The sequence below is a fragment of the Lacerta agilis genome, chromosome 9, assembly GCF_009819535.1.
Source record: "Lacerta agilis isolate rLacAgi1 chromosome 9, rLacAgi1.pri, whole genome shotgun sequence".
Classification (NCBI taxonomy): Eukaryota; Metazoa; Chordata; class Lepidosauria; order Squamata; family Lacertidae; genus Lacerta; species Lacerta agilis.
In genome coordinates, this window is record NC_046320.1 from 10,874,456 (window position 1) to 10,895,913 (window position 21,458).

The following is a 21,458-nucleotide window of genomic DNA, read 5'->3' on the forward strand; positions in this document are numbered from 1 at the left end:
CATGTGAGCTTAAATGCATATATGCCAACTTATTTCAGTGAATGGTTGCATCTTGCTTTTCCTTCCAACAGGAGGCCTGTTGCACTTAATAACAAAAAATGCAATACTTTTTTTAAAAAAGAAAGAAAGAAAGAAGCATTGTATGAAATATTCTAACAATAAAAATGGTGCACTAATCAGTACAGTATTTAAGAGGGGGAATTAACCATTAAATTAATAAACAGCAGACATTTCAAGAAAAAGTCTAAGCAGCAAGCCCTTTGGAATTACCCTTCGGTAATGACATGCTGGCTTCAACCACCTCCACAATTATATATATATATGAATATATATATATGTGTGTGGTTTTTATTCCATTGTGTCTTACCAGTAATTCCCCTTTTCTGTCTGCATCCTGTAGTGAAATCTCTTCCTGTTGACCCATCAGAGCTCTTTACTCATCCTTCTCTCTGCTAACTCACCCTCTCTTTTCTGTCTACATCCCATAGCATGCACACTCTTCTTTTTGCCCAACAGCAACTCTGCATTCCTAACTGACATCTCCTCTCCTTCTGTTGTCTTACTTGTAGGTTCTCTTTAGACCTATAGGCCTGTTTCCCTCCCTGAATCAAAAGCAGCCCAAACAAGAAGTCTGTAGTCCCTGTTAACTGCAGTAACAAATTTAAGTAGTTTAAGGCACCAGTTGAACTACGGTTACAGGCAGCCACTGGAGAAAGTGTGAGGCAGTGGCTTTACAGTGCCAGTTTTCAACCTAAAGCAAACGGATGTAACTCCTGAACTGAAGAACAGGCTGCATGACTTATGTGTTGGAATAATGGCAGCAAAAAATACAACCAAAGAAGTCAAGGGAACAAGATGCAGGATACAAGACTGTTGATGTTGTATAGAGAGTCTTCAGTAGCAAATACAAGACCAGGAAACTGCAGCGATCCTGGAGGGCAAAGTGTTTATTTAGAGAACATACTGGCTGCTTTTGGAAATGCCACAGTTAAATGAAAGGGTACAGGAATAGCTTACAGCACAGCTGGGTGTAATTAAGAAGTTCTCCCGTTCTACATCACAGAGAAAGAGGATCCACTATTGCTAGGCAGCGTACTTCATTCTGAACCTCATCAGGTGAGTTTATGATGTTGCATTACAAAACCCTCCAGCAAAGATAATGTTTTCAAACTATATCTAGGTATTTTTGAGGGGCTTTGGTAATTTCCCAACACTCAGTGTATCTGCTTGGTTCCATCTGTGACCCCAAGGATCCAGGAAAATATTACATGCAATGCTAGCAAATCTTACGGCTACTTTTTAAAGGCTGGAGGCTGATAGAGTCATTATCCAAGTGTTGAAACCCAAACCCTACCTAAGTCAATGACATGGTAATCGGAGAGTAAAAAGATAACTGTATAGTCACGGCAAAACAAAGCTAAGTGGCACCATTTTTGTTGCTTGCAATTAAGGATTCCCTCATCTTTCCCTCATTTTACCCCTACCCCACAAAACGCCAAATCAGCTAGAAATAAACTATTCATGATCCTGGATGAGAAAGATACTAAGTGCAGGTGACAATGGACAAATAGTCTTCAGAAGTCCACATGTTTATTTACCCAAGGAGATGCCACTCCAACAAACTCCCCCTTTGGAATAAAGTCTGCGAGTGTTCTAGTAGAAAAACGAGTGTTATTAAGTGCACACACTATAGCAGATGACACGATAATCGCATCAGCTGCCAAAGAACATGCTGCCATTCTAAAGTAAGTGTTGGGCAGAGCTAATCAGAAAGGAGGAAAGCTGAACAAGAAACAAGTGCAATGCCCGAATCACAATGTCAAATATATGGAGTTAAACCAAGTGAAAGCAAGACAGAAGGCATCTGCTAACAGAAGATTCTCAGTACTAATCGGTAACTAGCATAAACTAAATAAGTTTAGCCTGACAGCACAACTGCTGAAAGACAATGTCATCTGCCAATGGGGACCAAAATATGAAGGCTCAAGCGAAGCCTTATCGCAGCTCCAAGCGACAACACAGCTGATATCATGACCTGGCAGAGCAACTTGAAGTACAGACACATCTAAGGATGGTCTAGGTGCATGTCACTTCCAGAAGAGAGAACCCATAAAGCCTGTGCATCGCCGTCATCTCTATTGCATCAGCTGGAAAAAGTCGCAGGAGACTCATTCAGGTGGTTCACAATTTAACAGAACCACTTTCTCCATTGGGGTCCCATGAGGTCGAGATCTCCTGCAATGATTTTGCAGAGTTTTTTGCAGATAAAATCACTCAAATTCATACAGAGGTTGACTCCACCATGGTAGCAGAACTGGGCCGGGAGAGTGCCCACGCTCTGTCTGGTCAATTTGTATGGGATCAATTTCAACTTGTTACCACCAAAGATGTGGTCAGGCTGCTTGGACCACCTGTTTTGCTTAATCCTTGCCCATCCTGGCTTGGCAAAGGGCTCCATCGGGTAGTGAATGCTTCCCTCTGTGAGGGAGTCTTCCCAGAACCCCTTAAAGAAGCAGTTGTTTTAAAAACTATATTTGGAACAGCCATCGTGGCCAGTTATCTCCCAGTCACAGATTTTCCATTTTTGGGCAAGGTGATGGAGCGGGTGGTCGCTGAACAACTCCAACCATGTCTGGACGCTGCCCAAACATGACTTCCCAAACCTCTTGTTGATAACTCCTGCCCACTTACCTGGTGAGGATTCTGCAGGGCACTTTGCAGCACCTGCTGTATCCCTAGGAGTTGAGGAGAACAGGGTAAGGAATATCTTGGTTATCTAATATACTACTTTGCTTTCCATTTCTAGCCTTTCCCTCACTCTTACTCATTTCATTTTATATTCTGTCCTTCCCCCAAGGTGGCATATGCGGTTCTCCCCTCCCTATTTGATTCTCACAGCAGCCCCTTGAGGTAGGCTATGATGAATCCAAGTATGGCAGCCATACACGTTGGGCGGTTGGGCAAAAGGAGGGGCTTGTGTGGGCTAAAGCCTTTGAAGTGGACTTGTTAAAAAGACAAAAAGGCCTGGGAACCACATCTCTAAGCCCAGGGCTGTGTGTTGCATTTGACATGTGAGTGTTGCTAAAAGCAGCAGCCCTACACCTCTTCTTTCCCTCATAACAATTAGCAAACCAAAACGTATGAGGTGATGTCATCATTATGTTGTGAATTTGCCATTCCTATAAATGGTGGCCAGTGAGGTAGCATGGAAGCTACACTGTGGTGATGTCATGTTATGGGTTTTGCCTTCTTAAGCAGGAATGAGGAGAAGATGACACAAGGACACAAGAGCCAGTGTGGTGTAGTGGTTAAGAGCACTAGACTCGTAATCTGGTGAACCAGGTTCGTGTCTCTGCTCCTCCACATGCAGCTGCTGGGTGACCTTGGGCTAGTCACACTCCTTTGAAGTCTCTCAGCCCCACTCACATCACAGAGTGTTTGTTGTGGGGGAGAAAGGGAAAGGAGAGTGTTAGTTTGATACTCCTTCAGGTAGTGATAAAGCGGGATATCAAATCCAAACTCTTCTTCTTCTACTGCTTTAAACAGTGACCTTTTATCAGCTATAATATGGTGTCCTGGCTGGTGTACTTTGCTCATTTATGAAAGTAAATTTGCAAATAGCAGACGCATTAGTTCACTTCCCATTATCTCCCAGACACACATGAAGAATGTATTTATGAGTATTCAGAAAAGAAGTAAGAACCATGCTACTCAATGGGGGCTTACACCCTGGTATGTGTGTATAGGATTGCAACAAAAGTTGAGTCCCTATTTATAACAAAATAAAAAATTCTTTCCAGTAGCACCTTAGAGACCAACTAAGTTTTTTCTTGGTATGAGCTTTCATGTGCATGCACACCTCTTCAGATACCTATTTATAGTAAGAGGTAAATGGAAAAAAACCACCCTTGAGAATAGCTAGTAGATTCTCCCACAAAAGCAAAATTCTACTGTTTCATGTGCAGATTTTTCTGTAACCAAACTACCTCAAATACAGCTTTAGCTTCTGCTGGATTTGATTATTGGCATCCCATGGAAAATCGAAAAATCATATGAACTCTATGCTAACATGCTTAACTAGAAAGCATAGTAAAATGCTCACATTAGCTGGTAATTTTTAATTTTGTGTGAACCTGCAGGCAACCAAGAAACAGATTCACAATGGCATTGCTGGAAGAGTATCCAAAGAATGTTGACCTTAGTCTAGTCAATGAACTCTTGCACTTCCACCTATGCAAACATACCCTGAGAAAGAAAGTTTTAGCCACCAATATATGTATCAAATAATATTCCAGGAGAAAATTTGGACAGGTTTTTCAAATGTGGAAACAATTTTCAGATGGTTTGCATGTTTAACAGTTACAAACTGTACTGGTGAAAGATTATTTTCTAGACCACGAAGGATATAGCATGATCTATGTTCACTGGAAGGACAGATCCTGAAGTTGAGGCTCCAGTACTTTGGCCACCTCATGAGAAGAGAAGACTCCCTGGAAAAGACCCTGATGTTGGGAAAGATGGAGGGCACAAGGAGAAGGGGACGATAGAGAATGAGATGGTTGGACAGTGTTCTCGAAGCGACTAGCATGAGTTTGGCCAAACTGCGGGAGGCAGTGGAGGATAGGGGTGCCTGGTGTGCTCTGGTCCATGGGGTCACGAAGAGTCGGACACGAATGAACAACAATATGGTCAACAATTTCTCGAGATTGGTTGTGTGATCTAAGCATTCTCTGCACGGAAAATGATAAACTGCGAGTGACTGATTTTAATGATATAACTGATAAGTTGGCATTTAAAGAAGCTCAAAAGAAACTGTTGCATATAGTATAATGTTACAGCTATGATTCCCCTATGAATGTTCTGTGTGAATGTCTTCATTAATTCCATGTTTTTGTAAACTTACTAAAGTTTATAAATTTAGAAACAATATTTTCATTAATGCTCAAATTCCAGCAATGTTCTGCTTCCATTGAGTAGATAAAGAAGAGAACGGGGTTTTGTTTCTCAGAATCAGATGCTATTAAATTCAGGCCTCCCAATGTCTCCTAGCCCAGGGCCTCCGGTTGCTTTAATCCGGGCCTGTCCAGAGCAGAGTAAGAAAACAAAGATGCAAAAGGGTGATTCAGAAGACAGTTGAAGATGGTGACTGGTGTCTAACATACCTGGTGTCTTAAGGCAGTGTTTTTCAACCACTGTTCCACGGCACATTAGTGTGCCGCGAGATGTTGCCTGGTGTGCCGTGGGAAAAATTGAAAAATTCAAGAGAATTACTTTATATATAGTCAATATAGGCACAGAGTTAATTTTTTTAACATTTTCTAATAGTGGTGTGCCTCGTGATTTTTTTCATGAAACAAGTGTGCCTTTGCCCAAAAAAGGTTGAAAAACACTGTCTTAAGGAACTTCCCTTCTTCAGTATATCCCAGTTATTGTGGTTTATTGATTTATATCTGATGTTCTCTGATCAGGGAAAGTATCTCTTGGACTATGACATGAGGTCAAGGTTGCTTCCACCTAATACTCTGCAGTACAACTATGTCACCTATGTAAACAGAGCTGCACTACAAAGCTTTTTTACTGCGCTAGGGATGAAGGCAGGTGGATGGTGGAGCATCTTTATTTTAATCTGCAGTATTACTGCTGCCTGCCATTTATCTTCAGTTTGCACTTTTCTATGTATATCTGACTATTCACAGGTCCCTTTTTTATTCTGTGTCACTTGCTAGCTGAAGTAAAATTTGTTCAAAAACTATTTCATTGATTAGAATTTAAAAAGCAAGCATGTTAGCACGAGCATCTGTGTAGCAGATCTAGGCCAGGGTTGGCAAGGTTTACCTCGCCTGGGCCGGTTCACTCCAGCGGAGATCCCTCCGCGGGCTGGATCGCGCACATGATTTCCAGCATCTGCATAGACGGGATTTTCGGCGTCTGTGCATGTGATTTCCACCGCCGCGGAAGCGAGTCCCCACGCTGTGCTGTGCTGGTTTAGCGCAGCGCACGGGGACTCGCCAAGCGGGTGGCCCATGGGCCTTAGGTTGCCTACCCCTGATCTAGGCAGTAAAATAAATAATAGTATATCATTGTTTAGTTTGGTAATCTGCACAAGGTCCCACAAATGGCTATTGTTAAGCCTGCTTTTTGAAACTAAATGCTAAGTGCCATCAACAGGGATAATAAAGTTAAATAAGTCTTGCTGTATCAGGAATGAATAAAGCAATATACTGGTAATTAAATATATATTTCTTGGCTTATTTAGTGTACAAAGTTTGGACCTACTTCTGGTTTGGGACAGCTTCCCCAGCGCTCTTCTGCTCGAAGATCATTTGGACGGACAAAGAGATTTAGCATTACTCGCTCACTTGATGATCTTGAGGTAATTTTATTACACTAAGCTTTCATTGTTTCCTGTGAAAAGGCATTAATAAGCTGCTTAAACAGTACTCTAAGGAAAGTAGATAATGTTCTCAAACAAGAGTAAATATTAACGTGTTGCTTTTCTCTGTTCTGGTTGATAAATCACTTTAAACCACTGATGAGCTTGACAGTGATTTAAAAATGAATGTGCCATGTCTTTGGGGGGGGTCACATTGCCCCTCCCCTGCTCCCACTGCTGATGCTACCAAGAGTTGAGCCCTGCTTTGGCTTAGTGTTGCATTTGGACCTAGACTCAGGAGTTATATCTCTCCAAACAAACCATGAGCTATAACCAGACTGTTCTTGCCTTACTGGTCATGGTTTGTTTGGGGAAGGCAAACCATGGAACCCAGGTTCAGACGTAATCCTAAGGCTGAGCTCTCAGAAGCAAGAATGGGGGAGAAGTGAAGAGGCTGCAATTTTCTTCCTCTGCATCAGTAAGCTTCATTATGGTTTCAAGTGGCATGCAAATGAGCCCATTTAATGCATACATGCTAAATATTGTCATAATATAGGTGGTGTTGCTGAACATCACTACCTCTGGAATTTGTGTTATAAAATTTGCCTAGGTTCTCGGTTTGATACCTTCATGATGTGTGTGTGTATGTGTAAGCGGGGAGAGTCTCTACTAGTCTTCAGAAAGTGAACATTGACCAGAATGTAGCTCGAAAAGCATGATTTTAAAAATGTAGCAAGCTTCCAAAAGAATGAACAATTCATTACTGGGGTGGCAGTATCCTATATATATATATTTATATAGTATATTCAGAAGTAGTCATTTTTAGCTACGCAAATGACTTTTTTGTGGTTGGAGTTTGACTAATGCTATGACATAATAGACGTATGCTCAGTACTTCATAGGCTTGTGAGTTAAACTAAATGGGTGTGGTACTGAAATGTATGAGAATCCTGTTGCACAAGGAAAAAGAATTCTGTAACCTTCCTTTGCTTAGTCAAAGGAGCAAGGAACAGACAAGTAGGATGGAGCAAATAGCTTGCATGTGATTGCAATCTTGAAGGAACATGCAGCTACATGCCGAGAAGCAAAGAAAATGGAAACAAGCTGTATAAAGTTGCTGTTTGATTTTAGAGCTAGTTTAAAGTTTTTCTGTACAGTTCACACTGAACCTACGAACCACTAGTATGCAATCTCTGTGGAGGGTTCATTGTTATGCAAAGACAGTCACAGCAACAATTTAAAGCCTCGAGTGCAAGCTGTTTTTTCTTCTTCTTTTGATGGGTAGATACACAAACTGGTGCTTAATCTGGGTGGGTCTCCACTGTGAAGGAAGGAAGAAGAGGCACCTTAGTTTCATTTGTTTTACTGGACAGGAGAAGTAAACATGTGTGTTCGTAGGAAACTTTCCTTAAAATGAGAGAGAAGTCCCTTAGGGACAACTTGTACATGGAGGAACTTTGCAACATTAGTCACGTAAGTATGTTTCATTTATCTAATAGTGTACTGTATATGGAACTCAAGAAAGTGACTTAAAGGACAGCCTTCAGTTGCAAGATCTTCCATATAGTTCCTGTAAAAGTCTACATTCTCTCCAGTTGATTTTTTCCCTCTATTAATGTTAACTGATAATTTTTATATTTAATTCTTTTATTGTGTAAGTCAGCAGTAAAGTGGTTTTCCAGTAGGTACTTATGCAACACGGTGCACTGTCATTTTTCTAAGAATAATTAGATGCATTAAACAATGGCAGCTCCCCTTGTATAAAAATAGGTTGATTGAATGGTTTGATGGTCCTTTGTATGTTTATTTGGTAGACCTACCCATTAGGGGTTTTCATGACTCAGAGAAAGGTTGAGACTTTCAGTTTTTTAAAAAATGTTTAATATTTCTTAAATGAAACGCAGAGAAATATTCTAAAAGCTCTGTGTCATTAAAAAAGGAAGGGGAACAATATGCCCCGGCTATATTGCTAATGGCATACATTCCAATAAAACACACGCACACACAGACACACACAACTCACTCGTAGGCATATCTATCTTCAACAGGTTGTTAAAAGAGACCTTATGTATTGTGTGGCTATTTCTTGGTTATTCTTATTCTTACTGGTAAAGAAAATAAAACAAGCAAATTTTTAATACGCAAAAAAATTGTCTTCTAAAAAATCCTTTGTGGCTACAAACCTATGAGTAGAATTGGACTTGCTTCAGTGCTAACATGCATTGGATAGCACATTTTTTATTGGTATAGTAAGTTTCAACTATATCCTGAAAAACATGTTCAGTTTTCTTAAGAGTGACATTTGAATGCTTTAATACATAATTTTTTCTTTGAAGTACCGGTAGATTCTCTAGGGAGAATATATTTTTGCTATACCATATCATAGTTTTCAAAGGATTATTATTAAGACTGGAAATTTATTGAAATTTTAATAGCTTAATCATTAAAGGGTTAGTCAATCTATTAGTTAAAATTGAATATTTATACAGCATTCTTCCCATTCCCATATATACAACACTAACATATTTGGTGTGTTTCATATTTTCACTAACTTCTGTTGTTCCCTGCTGGGAGCTGCTGCTAACACAAGATATACTGCCTTCGTAAATGGAGGTTCCATCCCTAATGTCCTAGTTAAGAAATTCCTTGAGCAGATCTGGCTACTCATACTTAAGAACTGCCTTGCTGGAAGAGAACGTGGGTTCCTATAATTTAGTGTCCTGAACAGCAGACAGCCTAGTATTGCTTCTGAGAAACCCACAAGTTTTGAACTCCCACTCTATCCCCTAGCACCTGCTATCCTCTTCATGGGCTGAATTTGTGGAGAGACAATGTGGCAGCTGCCCCTCTCCCTCTTTACCCTTCCCAGTAAAAAGCTGGTGAGAAGCGCACACGCCTGTGCCATTTGCACCAACATCCATCTCCCCTTCTCAGCATTTGTTTGCTCAGTAACAGAGCACATCCTTTGACTACAGGAGGTCCCTGCTTTGATCCTTTGCATCTCTAGTGAAAAGGATTGTCTGGCCAGTAACGAAAAAGACCTCTCTCTTCCTGAGATCCTTAGAGAGCCAGCCACTGCTAGTAAGAGTAGAAGAAGAGTTTGGATTTGATATCCCGCTTTTCACTACCCGAAGGAGTCTCAAAGCGGCTAACATTCTCCTTTCCCTTCCTCCCCCACAACAAACACTCTGTGAGGTGAGTGGGGCTGAGAGACTTCAAAGAAGTGTGACTAGCCCAAGGTCACCCAGCAGCTGCATGTGGAGGAGCGGAGACACGAACCCAGTTCACCAGATTACGAGTCTGCCGCTCTTGGACTGGTATAGTCAGCACTGTCTTTAGCATATGCGCCGCCGGGGTGCAAAGATCCGCCCAGCACCCCCAAAGTTAGTTTAGCCCCCACCCATTAACTTTTATTATGCCTATGGCAGACACCACGCTTACGCCTTGTTTTTTTTGTTTTTTTAATTGAAGATTTTCTTGGTTTACAAAGTGTATATAATGTCTCTCGTATTTTTCCATAAAACATTTTTACAGATCAATTTTAGTCGTTGAGACATTAGGGAGGGGGGGGAAGGAGGTGGGTGGGAGGGTGGGGTGGGGAGATGATGTTTCTATTTTCCTTAATATGTGTAGGAGTTGGTATCAGCGTCGCTGATTGTTTGCTTGTTTTTCTTTGGTAGTGTGAGGTCGCGATCAGTATAGGGTTTGATTGTTCATTTGTGGTTGGCTGTGGTGATCTTTGGTTTCCTGTGTGAGTGGGGTGGGTGGATGTTTTGGGTCAGGTTAGCCATATTGATTTGTATGCTGTTGGTAGATTTTTGTCATTGTCTTGTTGGGCTGTGTGTGCGATGAAGGGGGACGCTTACGAAAGAAGGGAGGAAAAAGAAACAAACTTTTTTATTTGCTCGTTTATTTACAATACACTTATTCTTAAACTTATAAGTATTGTTTAGGCACCTACTTAGGAGAAACATCAGTCGTGTCAAAGGTGCCGCTGACCCCACTGCCGTATAGCAGCTCAATACAATATGTAACGTAATATTTTGACATAAGTGTTAATTTCGCGTCTTGTGAATGACAAGCGCCATCATCGAGTCTGAGAAGCGCTGCTGTTTTGGATGACAAGCGTCACCGCTGGCGCAGCGCATCTTTGGTAAATGAGCGCACAAAGTCGAAAGTCCTTTAGTGAAACAGTAGGTATACATTTCGATAATACCTAGGTAGATATGCATTTTGTTTTTCTAGCTTGATCAAAATTATTTATTATTTCATGACAGCTTAGGTGGCTTCAGCGGCGGGCACCTGGTGCCCCCAAAATCTGGTGCCCGCGTGCCCCGCACCCCTTGCACCCCAGGTAAAGATGGTCCTGGGTATAGTGCAGCTTGCTACATGAGTAAGCCTCTTCCTTCCCAGCACAGCAGCCGCTGAGATCAGCCAGGGTGACTTGCATGCTGAACATCTGACTCAGATGTTCAGCATGAGAACCACCCTGGACACCAAGTAATGCGCCTTATCGGTGTCAATCGGTCTGAAGGGGATGGGGTTGTGTCAGTGAATCATGTGCTGAACACCAGCTATGCAGGGGAACTTTGCAAGCAGAGAAGGGAAAGGAGGGGGAGAAAGTTGCAGCTCAGCACAGCTCAGGCTGATTGAGGCTAAACATTGGGAATAACTTTCTGAGCTGTTCAAAAGGAGAATGGTTTCCCTCGGGAGGTGGTGCGCTCTCCTTCATTGGAGGCTTTTAATCAGAGGCTGGATGTCCATCTGTCATGGATGCTTTAGCTGAGATTCCTGCATTGCAGGCGGTTGGACTAGATGACCCTTGGGGTATCTTTGATATTGGTCCACAATATTGATCGAGGCAAAATATTTTAATCTTGCAGCCATTTATTACATTATTTCATTTATTTGTTTAGTTACTTATTACTGCTGGAACAAATAATATGCAGTGCATAAAAACAAACTTATTTGCTTCCCTGGGAAAGGGGGCCTTTTGAGACAAACCCATTGATAGAACTGTTTTTGAAAAACATTGAAAATTATATTTGCTTGTAACATACCGGTAATGGGTTTTGTTGTTGTTGTTGTTACATCTGCCAGTCGTTGCCCCAATCCAGTATCTATCCACCTCTTTCCTGGAGTTGTTGAGTCTCCCTTTCAGAAAAAAAACCTCACTTTAGAGGGTACCAGGAGCATGCTTACTTAGACGTAAATCCCGTTGCATTAATGAAGCAAGGCAGTCTTTGTTCCTGTTTAGGTAATCCAACATCAGGTCTGTCCCTGCCCACTGCCACAATACCCTCAAGGAGTGATCCTAAAAACTCATTTTAAAAAAAAAAGGAAATTAAAATTCAGAGTGCTCAGGTTGTCTGTGGGAAGGTAGTGCTCACAATTGTCACGTTGTGGGACCCCAAAGCTACTCTTGACACCTTGAGTAAGCTTTGCGTGGTTCAACTTATGTGCCTGGCTTGTGTATGGATCTTCAAGATGTTCCTCTGAAGGAAAAAAAGTTAAAGTCACTCTCACCTATATCCTCTGCACATAGAGGATTTACTACTTGCTTGTTCCTCCTCTTTCTTTGAACATGACTGAAGAAAGCTTTGTAAATTTTAACCTCTCTTGCAAGCCTGAGTTCATTCTGAGCTTTGTCCCGCCTGACCTCCCTGCAGCTGTTGGCTACTCGTGTACAGGGGTGGAGGAAGGGGGGGCGATGGGAGCGCACTGCTCCCATTGGTGCGATCCCGGCGGGGTTCAATTGCGGCTGCCCCCACCCGTGCTGGGTGCCCTGCCCCCGCAGATGGCGCGCTCCACCCCAGAACGCGTGGCACACCCCTGTGGATGGCACGCACAGCCCCCAGAACACGCACCATGCCCCTGCGGGCGGCACGCACTGCCCCAGTATGCGTGCCCCGCCCCTTTGGGTGGCGCCCCCCGCCCCCGGGATGCAGCCCCGCCTTCTCCCCGCCCCCGGTGCCGGAGAATGAAGCTCCACCACTGCTCATGTATACTCTTCCTTTGTGATTTCCCCGTTCTCCAAACACATTCTTGCCAACCACTGTGAGGTGCAACCCATCTCTGGCCAGACGTCCTTCCTCAAGGAAGCGGAGGTGATGGTCCAAGAAGACAAATCCTTCCTGACAACACCAACTGCACAGTCAGTGGTTTACTTCCAATATTTTCCTCTCTCTTCCCAGGTCACATCCTTCAATAGAAAGGAGAGATTTAGAAAACACCTGTGTCTCAAGGCCCTTCAGCCTTGAGTCTCATAAAAAGGTAAATGGGCCCCGCACCATTAGGTCCAGTCATGAACGACTCTGGGGTTGTGGAGCTCATCTCGCTTTATTGGGGGAGGGAGCCGGCGTACAGCTTCCGGGTCATGTGGCCAGCATGACTAAGCCACTTCTGGCGAACCAGAGCAGCACATGGAAACGCTGTTTACCTTCCCGCCAGAGTGGTACCTATTTATCTACTTGCACTTTGACGTGCTTTCGAACTGCTAGGTTGGCAGGAGCAGGGACCGAGCAACAGGAGCTCACCCCGTCACGGGGATTCGGACCACCGACCTTCTGATCAGTAAGCCCTAGGCTCTGTGGTTTAACCCACAGCGCCACCCACGTCCCATTTGAGTCTCACAGTCCCTTGCTATATGTCAAAGGCTGTGTTTGGCAGTATTGTTTGTACCCACATGAATAAAAAAGAAGGGGTTGGTGTCAGTGGACTTTATAAGATTTGGCAACATCTCTGTCACATTGTGAATTTTGCACCTGGAAGACAGCACACCTCCCAGGACATCCTGTTACTTCCGCACACTGCTGCCTCTAAAGATAACTAAAGAAAAAACAGTATTATATAAGGGGAGTGGGGATTCTTGAGATATGCCTATCCCACCTTTGAGCAATGGAGTCTTTGATGGACAGGCAATATTGGTAGGCAGGCAGGGGTTGTGCAAACCTTCATGACAAATACATACTCTGCTGTGTCATATTTATTATACTTTATCTCAAACATTAAATCTAGTTCTGTCCCCAGTTTGTTGTTTTACATAGAAGAGCAGACTTCAGCTTTTGCTATCTGTTTTGGTAAAGGGTCCTGGATAAGAGACTAGTGTATTGCATTCCTGTATAATTCCTGCAAAGACATCACCTTGCCGACAAAGGTCCGTATAGTTAAAGCTATGGTTTTCCCAGTAGTAATGTACGGAAGTGAGAGCTGGACCATAAAGAAGGCTGATCGCCGAAGAATTGATGCTTTTGAATTATGGTGCTGGAGGAGACTCTTGAGAGTCCCATGGACTGCAAGAAGATCAAACCTATCCATTCTCAAAGAAATCAGCCCCGAGTGCTCACTAGAAGGACAGATCCTGAAGTTGAGGCTCCAGTACTTTGGCCACCTCATGAGAAGAGAAGACTCCCTGGAAAAGACCCTGATGTTGGGAAAGATGGAGGGCACAAGGAGAAGGGGACGACAGAGGATGAGATGGTTGGACAGTGTTCTCGAAGCTACTAACATGAGTTTGGCCAAACTGCGAGAGGCAGTGAAGGATAGGCGTGCCTGGCGTGCTCTGGTCCATGGGGTCACGAAGAGTCGGACACGACTGAACGACTGAACAACAACAAATAATTTTACACCACCTGTTTTTAAGGAGCATTTAATGCAACATACACATACACACTGATTTTTGATAATTCTGATATATTACCCTTTTCCAGTAGTGGAAGGGAAAAAGACTTCGAAGTTGCTCCCCAAACCAATTATTCAGCAACCCAGCAGGTATCTGAGATTCAGCAAACCTTGCTATCTTTGCAGCTATGAGGACTGGAAACCTCCTTTAAAAAAATTAAATCTGAGATGCTCTGGAAGCAGAATTCTATACCAACTGCCACATCTTGCCCATTTTTGCACTCTTGCAGCCATGGCAGATGCACAGACCTAACTATAGTGTTCTTCTGCAAACACACCATTTCAGACTGAATAAAGTATGTTATGTTATTTGCTACAGTCAGGATTTGTTAAAAACCACAGCCCCAATTCTCCAAACTATCCTTTTTCTGTGAGATAGCCGAGATACAATCTGATCCATGATGAACTGGAGCGTTCTGCGGTGGCTGGTTGCTATTGGTAACATAAAGGGAGTAAAATAGAACATGTGAAAAGCCTTTAAACTTTGTAGGCATTTTGCACAGGCAGTGCGTAGTATTGGATGGTGCACTTAAGCTCTTGAGAACCTATTTTATTTAAGAAATGCTGCACCATCTAAAGTAAAGATGAATTTAGGAAAGGTGCTTCTGGCAAAAATAACTGCTTTTTCTTACGATGAACAGGTAAGCAATATGATTGCTTGTCACTTGCATTGGAGATTAGAAACCAGAATTACAGATTATTATTATTCCATATTAAGACTTTTCAGACTTATAGCTGAAATTGTATTTTGTAAAAAAAATAATTTTTAAAAACAAATGTTGATTATGGGAGTTACGTGAAAGAAACAACATAGCAGCAGTTTTACAAGTTTTTTGTTTTACTCGTCAAATTTTAGTGTGTAAGTATTAACTTTATCAGAGATGTTTCAAGATGAAAAGCAAATTTGACAATCATCTATAAATGGTACTGATTGCTTATGTCTTCGTGTATGTTTGCAATAAACCACACAAATGCATTTCTATTTTGGAGGAAAAATCTTTTATTTTTTTATTATTTGAGTTGCATTTCTTTTGACACCAGTGTCTTGTAACAATTTCTCTAACATGACAAGAAAAAGACTATCATCTTTGACTTCTTCTTGTTTTATTGTTTTTATGCAAGTAGATAATTTTAGAAGTGGAAAGAAAATAATTTAAAATATCATTCTGAAGTAAAGGAATGTTATCAAATCGTGATGAATCAGTTTCCTGCACAACAGAAATTATGATTTCTTACAGTTACTTTGCTACTTTTTGGTGTTTAAAAAATAACCTGCTTCAATTTCCTCTGTAAGAAATGTCTGGTATATATCTGTCCTTTTCTTTAAAAAAAAATTGAAGTAAAATGAATGAGTGATAACTGGGGCAGGAACAGGGAATGAAAATATGCAGAAAGTAAAATACATATTTTAAGGCATTCATTTCATAATAGTAATATTTATATTTTTATGTTTAGGTAGTATTTTAAAAATAATATTTCTTTTCATACTTATGTCCAGAGAGGTTGTGTGTCATTTGAATTTTTAAATTTAAATGCATAATCTCTGTGTTTGCAAAAATATAATTTGCAAAATAGAAACATTGACCAGAAACCAGGAAGACACAAGAGAGGGTGCTTCATGTCATGATCAAGAGCCCCTTGATGTGCCAGGAGGGCTTTCAGAGGGTGAGGGGCTGTTGCCAGATGGAGAGAGCTGAAAAGTACCAGTACAGAACATCACATGAAACACTCTAGAACAGGCGTATTTGCTGTGTGATAACAGCAATCATTTATATACCGTTCAAGTTGTTTCTCATACACCTTGTTGCTGTATGCATGACACTTTACAATCTAAAAAATAGACACAAAAGGAATAACAGGGGAAGGTATATCAGGGCAAATGGGAAGAATATGCAGTTACTTCAGCTGCACCTACTGAGGTTTAGTTACAGTAAGGTTAGGGTCCGAGGGTTGTTCCACAGGCTTCATGGAAAATGTGAATTTTGAGGAAGGATTTGAAGTAAAGAAAGAAGTTGGTCTCTGAAACTTTCTGGGAAGCAATTCCAGGCAGAAGGGGCAGCAATGGAGAAAACAGTTGTCGTTTCAGGGAGAAGGAAACCCTCCGATGGTTGGTGGGGGGTGCTTAAGAAGTGAAAGACACAGGGAGGTGTGTGCCAGGATACAAGAGGAAGGAGATGGGGGCACTGGTGGAAGAAGAGAAGTGCGGGGGGAGCGCATTGCCTCCAGCAGCGCGATCCTGGTGGGGTGCCATCGCGGCTGCCCTCACCGCCCGTGCTGGGCGCCACACCCTTGCAGGCGGCATGCCCCGCCCCCAGGATGCGCACCACGCCCCTGCGGGCGCCGCCCCCACCTGCTCTCCACCACCCCACCCCACCCCCCACCCCCCGTGCCGGAGCATGAAGCTCCACCAGTGGATGGGGGCAGTTGAGAGGCTCTGGGGGGTTCTGGCTTGTTCAAGGGCCTGGAAGGGATGGAAGCCAGTACAGTGGTACCTCGGGGTACAAACTTAATTCGTTCCGGAGGTCCGTTCTTAACCCGAAACCATTCTTAACCTGAGGTGCACTTTCGCTAATGGGGCCTCCCGCTGCTGCCACGATTTCTATTCTCATCCTGGAGCAAAGTTTGTAACCCGAGGTACTACTTCCAGGTTAGCGGAGTTTGTAACCCAAAGCATATGTAACCCCACGTGTTTGTAACCTGAGGTACCACTGTAAAGGGATTAAAGCAGAGGTATGGGGGGGGGGCTACCCTTGGGGTTGGCCCGGAGGCTGCAGCTAGTGCCAAACACAGTGGTTAGATGGCTTGTGGGTTGCCAGGGTGGGGGACTATCACCAGAATATAACTCTTTGTTTGAAGGATTTGCAGTGGCTTCCAATGTGCTACCAGGCCAAGTTCAAGTGTTTGTAGTATTAAGGCTTTACACATATAAGGACTAGGTTACATCAGAGAGTGCTTTATCGCTTGTATACCCAGTCAGTTGCTGCATTCTGCAGAAGAATTTCTCCTTCAAGAACCAACCCCACAGTAACTTGGGCAAGGCTTTTAGTGCGGCTGCCTCTGTTCCTTAGTCAAAACAAAAATAAAAAATAAAAAATCCTTCCAGTAGCATGCACACGAAAGCTCATACCAAGAACAAACTTGGTCTCTAAGGTGCTACTGGAAGGATTAATTTTTTTGACTGTGGCAGACCAACACGGCTACCTACCTGTATCTGTTCTGTAGAACACCATTCTTGTTGAGATATTACACAGGAACCCACTATTTTTACTTTCTAGAAACAACGGAAGACATTTTTATTTCAACAGGCTTTTCCAGCTTCAAGAGAAGGTGCCTCTGCTCATTTTGTATTATTTTTAAACCTATCTTGTTATTTTTTGTACCGTTTTTAAAACTATTTTAGCGGTTTTTATATGTTCATAAATTGCCTTGACTCAAATGTCGAAGGCATAAATTAAGAAAATGCATACAAATAAAAAAGACGAAAACACTGTTTTTGGACATTCTGAGCTTGAGAGAACCGTAAAGCACACAAGTGGAAATATCTGGAGAAGCACCTGGAGATGCAAGACTGGTTCAGAAGTAGAACAGGATTTCATCAGCATATAAACTACTTTTTTATTTGTTGATTTTATTTCTATCCTGTCCTTCCTTCCAAAGGAGCCCAGAGTAGCAATCAACAAAGTGGTAAAACAATATAGGTAAAAACATGTCTAAAGAATGTAGAAACAATGAAAAATATTTAAAACAGTAACTTGCCCTCAGAGATAATAATTCCAAGGTTGTCAGTAGCTTTGTTAGTATTGAAAGCCATAGGATGTGAACACTAAATATACAGTCATACCTCGGGTTACTGCTGCTTTGGGTTGTGCGATTTCGGGTTGCGCACCGCACTGAACCCGGAAGTAACAGAATGGGTTACTTCCGGGTTTTGGTGCTCACACATGCGCAGAAGCGCCAAATTGAGATACGCGCGTGCACAGACACAGCAGCGCGGATTGCAAACACTGCGAGTTGCGAACGCGCCTCCTGCACGGATCGCATTTGCAACCCGAGCGTCCACTGTAGAGAGAATAGTGAAGGGCCAAGTAAAGTAGCCCAAAGAATGTATTAACTTGAGAGTAACCTTCCAGGAGTCACAAGTCAACATATCTGACTTTTTTTTTACCTTTTGTACAGTACATTCCAGCCATGCGCACACATACACACACACACACCCTCATTGCAGCCAGCAAGTGGTTGTAGTTAAGGGTCAAAGTTAAACAATGAGAAAAATGGTTGACAGAAGTTCTGAAGGAGGGAGATCTGGAAGAGGAAGGGGAGAGGGGTGTCAGAGCAAACAGATTCAATTATAGCATTGAAGAAGATGGCAAAATCTTAAGGAGGGGAGAGGCGGGGGAGCAGGCATTGGCCAGGTATCTTCAGGATGTCTTTAAAAATTATCCCAAATAAGAAAAGGTTTCTATCACTAAGAGTGCAACATAGTTTGAACACCATTTATTTTTCTTCTTGTCTATAATACTGATTTTTAGCTACAATTCCACATGCATTTACTGTATCTGGAAGTAAAGCTCTGCTGAACTCTCCGGGGCTTGTTTCTAAGTTGACAGGTGTAGGATTGTACTGTTTGTTAATCAAGGTAAAAGAGTAAAATGTGGTAGATTCATGAGACAAGAAAATGGAGACTAGGGGTTGTTGTTTTGTCCAGTTGGATCTTAATTTGACACATGGTATACTTCAGGGGAGGAAGTAGTTTTTATAATCAATATGGTAGGTTACACTGTGCTAGATGCACTAGAGGGCTCACTACAGCTATCTATATATATAAAATGCAAGTGTCTCTGTGTCCAGTCCGTGTGTCTCTGGGTTTGCGCTACTGCGCATGTGCCCTAGGGACACAGGGATTGGATGGAGAGACATGGCCGGGAGCAGCGGCGACAGTTGAAGCGGGGCGGTTCATTTAGAACGCTGGCGCTCCAGTGGCCAGGGGAAGCCGAGAAAGGAGGCCACGCTGCTGCTCCTGCCGCGACGAGAGCCTGTTGCTGCTGATCCCCCCCTGCCCCATTGGCCTGCATGGCGCTGCTGCTGCTGCCGCCGCTGGCTCTGAGGGGGTTGGCAGCAGGGGGGGGGGCGAGCCCGGCGGAGAGCGAGGGGGATGGGGAAGAGTTGAGGCCTGCTCTGCCCGCGGAAGCCCCGGGCTCTCCTGCTCCCTCCGCCCACACGAGCCCACTGTCATGGAGACATGGCCGGCGGAGAGGCGAGGCCAGGCAGCAGGAGCACCGGCAGCAAGTCAGCAGTCCCGCAGCGGAGGTGCCTCTTGCGCCGGGGACCCCGGACGGAGGAGGGCAAGGCGCGCGCGCGCAGAGGGTGGCTGGCTCCGGGTTTGTCCACCCCCCCACCTCCCGCTAAAGCAGGCTTTGGCGGGGGGCGGGGGCGGGGCGGGCAAGCAGGGCTTCTCCGCTAATGCAGAGAAAGCCCTGCTTGCCTCTCCTCCACCCCCGACCACTGGCTAAAGCAGGCGGGCGGGGGGCGGGGCGGGCAAGCAGGGCTTCTCCGCTAATGCAGAGAAAACCCTGCTTGCCTCTCCACCACCACCCCCGACCACCGGCTAAAGCAGGCTTTGGCAGGCGGGCGGGGGGGCGGGGCGCCAGCCCCCTCCACATATATTCTAGCGCCCGTTTTTTTAACGGGCTTAAACCACTAGTTTGTTTATAAAATAGGAGTTTGGAAACCATATCATTATGTTGTATACATGCTTCTAATTTTGGTAACAGCTATTTTCTCCACCAGATTGTAATAAAAATTGTTAACTCGTTGGGGAAGCAGATTTAATACTCGGAAGTGGTTTAGTATAAGGCCCATTTCAATCTGGCTTCAAGCCTGGGTTAACTCATTTGGTCACCCAGATCAAGAGGCACAGGGGATCTGGACCCAGTTAATTCTCCCCAGTCTCTCAGCAGCTTTTAATACCATCAGCCATCCTTGGTTAAGATCCGAGGGTACATTGTTACGGCGATTCCACTTCTGCCTACAGGATTGATAACAGAGAATACCAAGGAGGGACTTCACTTCAACCCCATGGCATTTGTGTGGTGGGATCCTGCAGGGCTCCATCCTGTCCTCCCTGCTTTGTAACATCTATGTGGAGGTGTTGGGTGTGGTCATTAGGGATTTGGGGCACAGTGTCATGAGTATGCTGATGACACCCAGCTCTGTGTCTTCCATCTGGATCAGGTGATGCTATGCAGGTGCTGAATCAGTGTCTGGAATTCCTATCCAATTAAATATTTGTTGCCCACCAACACACACTTTTCTGCAAAGTTGACTGACAAAGCAATGGCTTGTCATGTTGCTGCACAGACCTGTGCAAAGCAGGCCCCAAGTTTAGAATTAAATTTTGCTAGATATAATGATACTAGGAAAATTGTCGCCTAAACAAGTTTCTTCTGTTTAATAAAGAAATGGCTGCAATATTTGGACAGTAATACTGAATGAGTTCCTATCATTGAAATAATTTGGGAAACCCCTAAGGCATTTATGAGGGGTACCCTTTTAAATTGCTTATCAGCAAAAAAGAGACAATAGAAAAGAGAATATCTTTTAGGGAATAATCTTATGATACATGATAAGAAGGCAAATAGATCTATACAATTTTGTATATTAAGTGTCATTTCTCGGCTTGGGAATCATGATCAAAATTGCTTCCCTTCAGTAGTCTGGGATTTGAGTATCAAAGTGGCAGGCGGATTGTGTCCACTTTAGATATCAAATTCGATATCAATTCTAAATATCCTAATCTTTTTCTAAACTGTTTTATAAATGTTTGATATGCAGTCAAATGCCAGATTCGTGAAAGGAAGCAACTATGATTGTGATCCTCAAGCAGGTAGACACTTAACATACATCAATAATCTGTGATTATGTGAAATAGGGATCTTGTTTAGGGTTGAACGCTCAACTGTTGCAAATGATTTATTCAATTACATTCCTGTAAATAGGCAAATACTGAGAATAAGAGGTAGGAAAGACTTAAGATGTCACACATCTCCCTAGATTTTTAAAAAATTGTTATTGTACCAGTCAGTATTCCTATGGAGTTACTGGAACTGAGAAAATGTGTTGAAAAGATTAATAAATTGACAGGGATGGGAGAAGATCTAGGCTGTCATAGTGTTCTGCAAAAAAAAATGGTTTACTGTCTAAACTAACAGTTCATTACTTGTCCTTAAACTGTGGCAGTTGCTGGTTGGTTTACAGTTCAACCATCTGCATGCTGGAAGCAACGAGAACAGGATGTGACAGGCATTTCTCTACAGTCAGTCTTTAGAAATAAAAAAGCCTACATGAAGAAATGGGTAAAAAAAGAACCATAGTCAGTTTATTTACATATTTCATTTCCCACAGATAC

At 43.1% G+C, this 21,458-nt stretch overlaps 1 protein-coding gene across 5 annotated transcripts in view; it reads left to right on the forward strand.

Annotated features, from left to right (window-relative positions):
• Positions 1 to 21,458, forward strand: part of RGS12 (regulator of G protein signaling 12) — a 91,629-nt gene that overhangs the window by 19,498 nt on the left and 50,673 nt on the right. For 3 of the 5 annotated variants that reach the window (XM_033160949.1, XM_033160947.1, XM_033160948.1), the window contains exon 3: positions 6,257 to 6,373. In XM_033160949.1, coding sequence (XP_033016840.1) covers positions 6,257 to 6,373 — 117 coding nt within the window. Of the gene's footprint in view, positions 1 to 6,256; positions 6,374 to 7,444; positions 7,847 to 14,264; positions 14,695 to 21,458 lie in introns of those variants that run through there. The other 2 variants (XM_033160951.1, XM_033160952.1) reach the window with 2 other exon arrangements.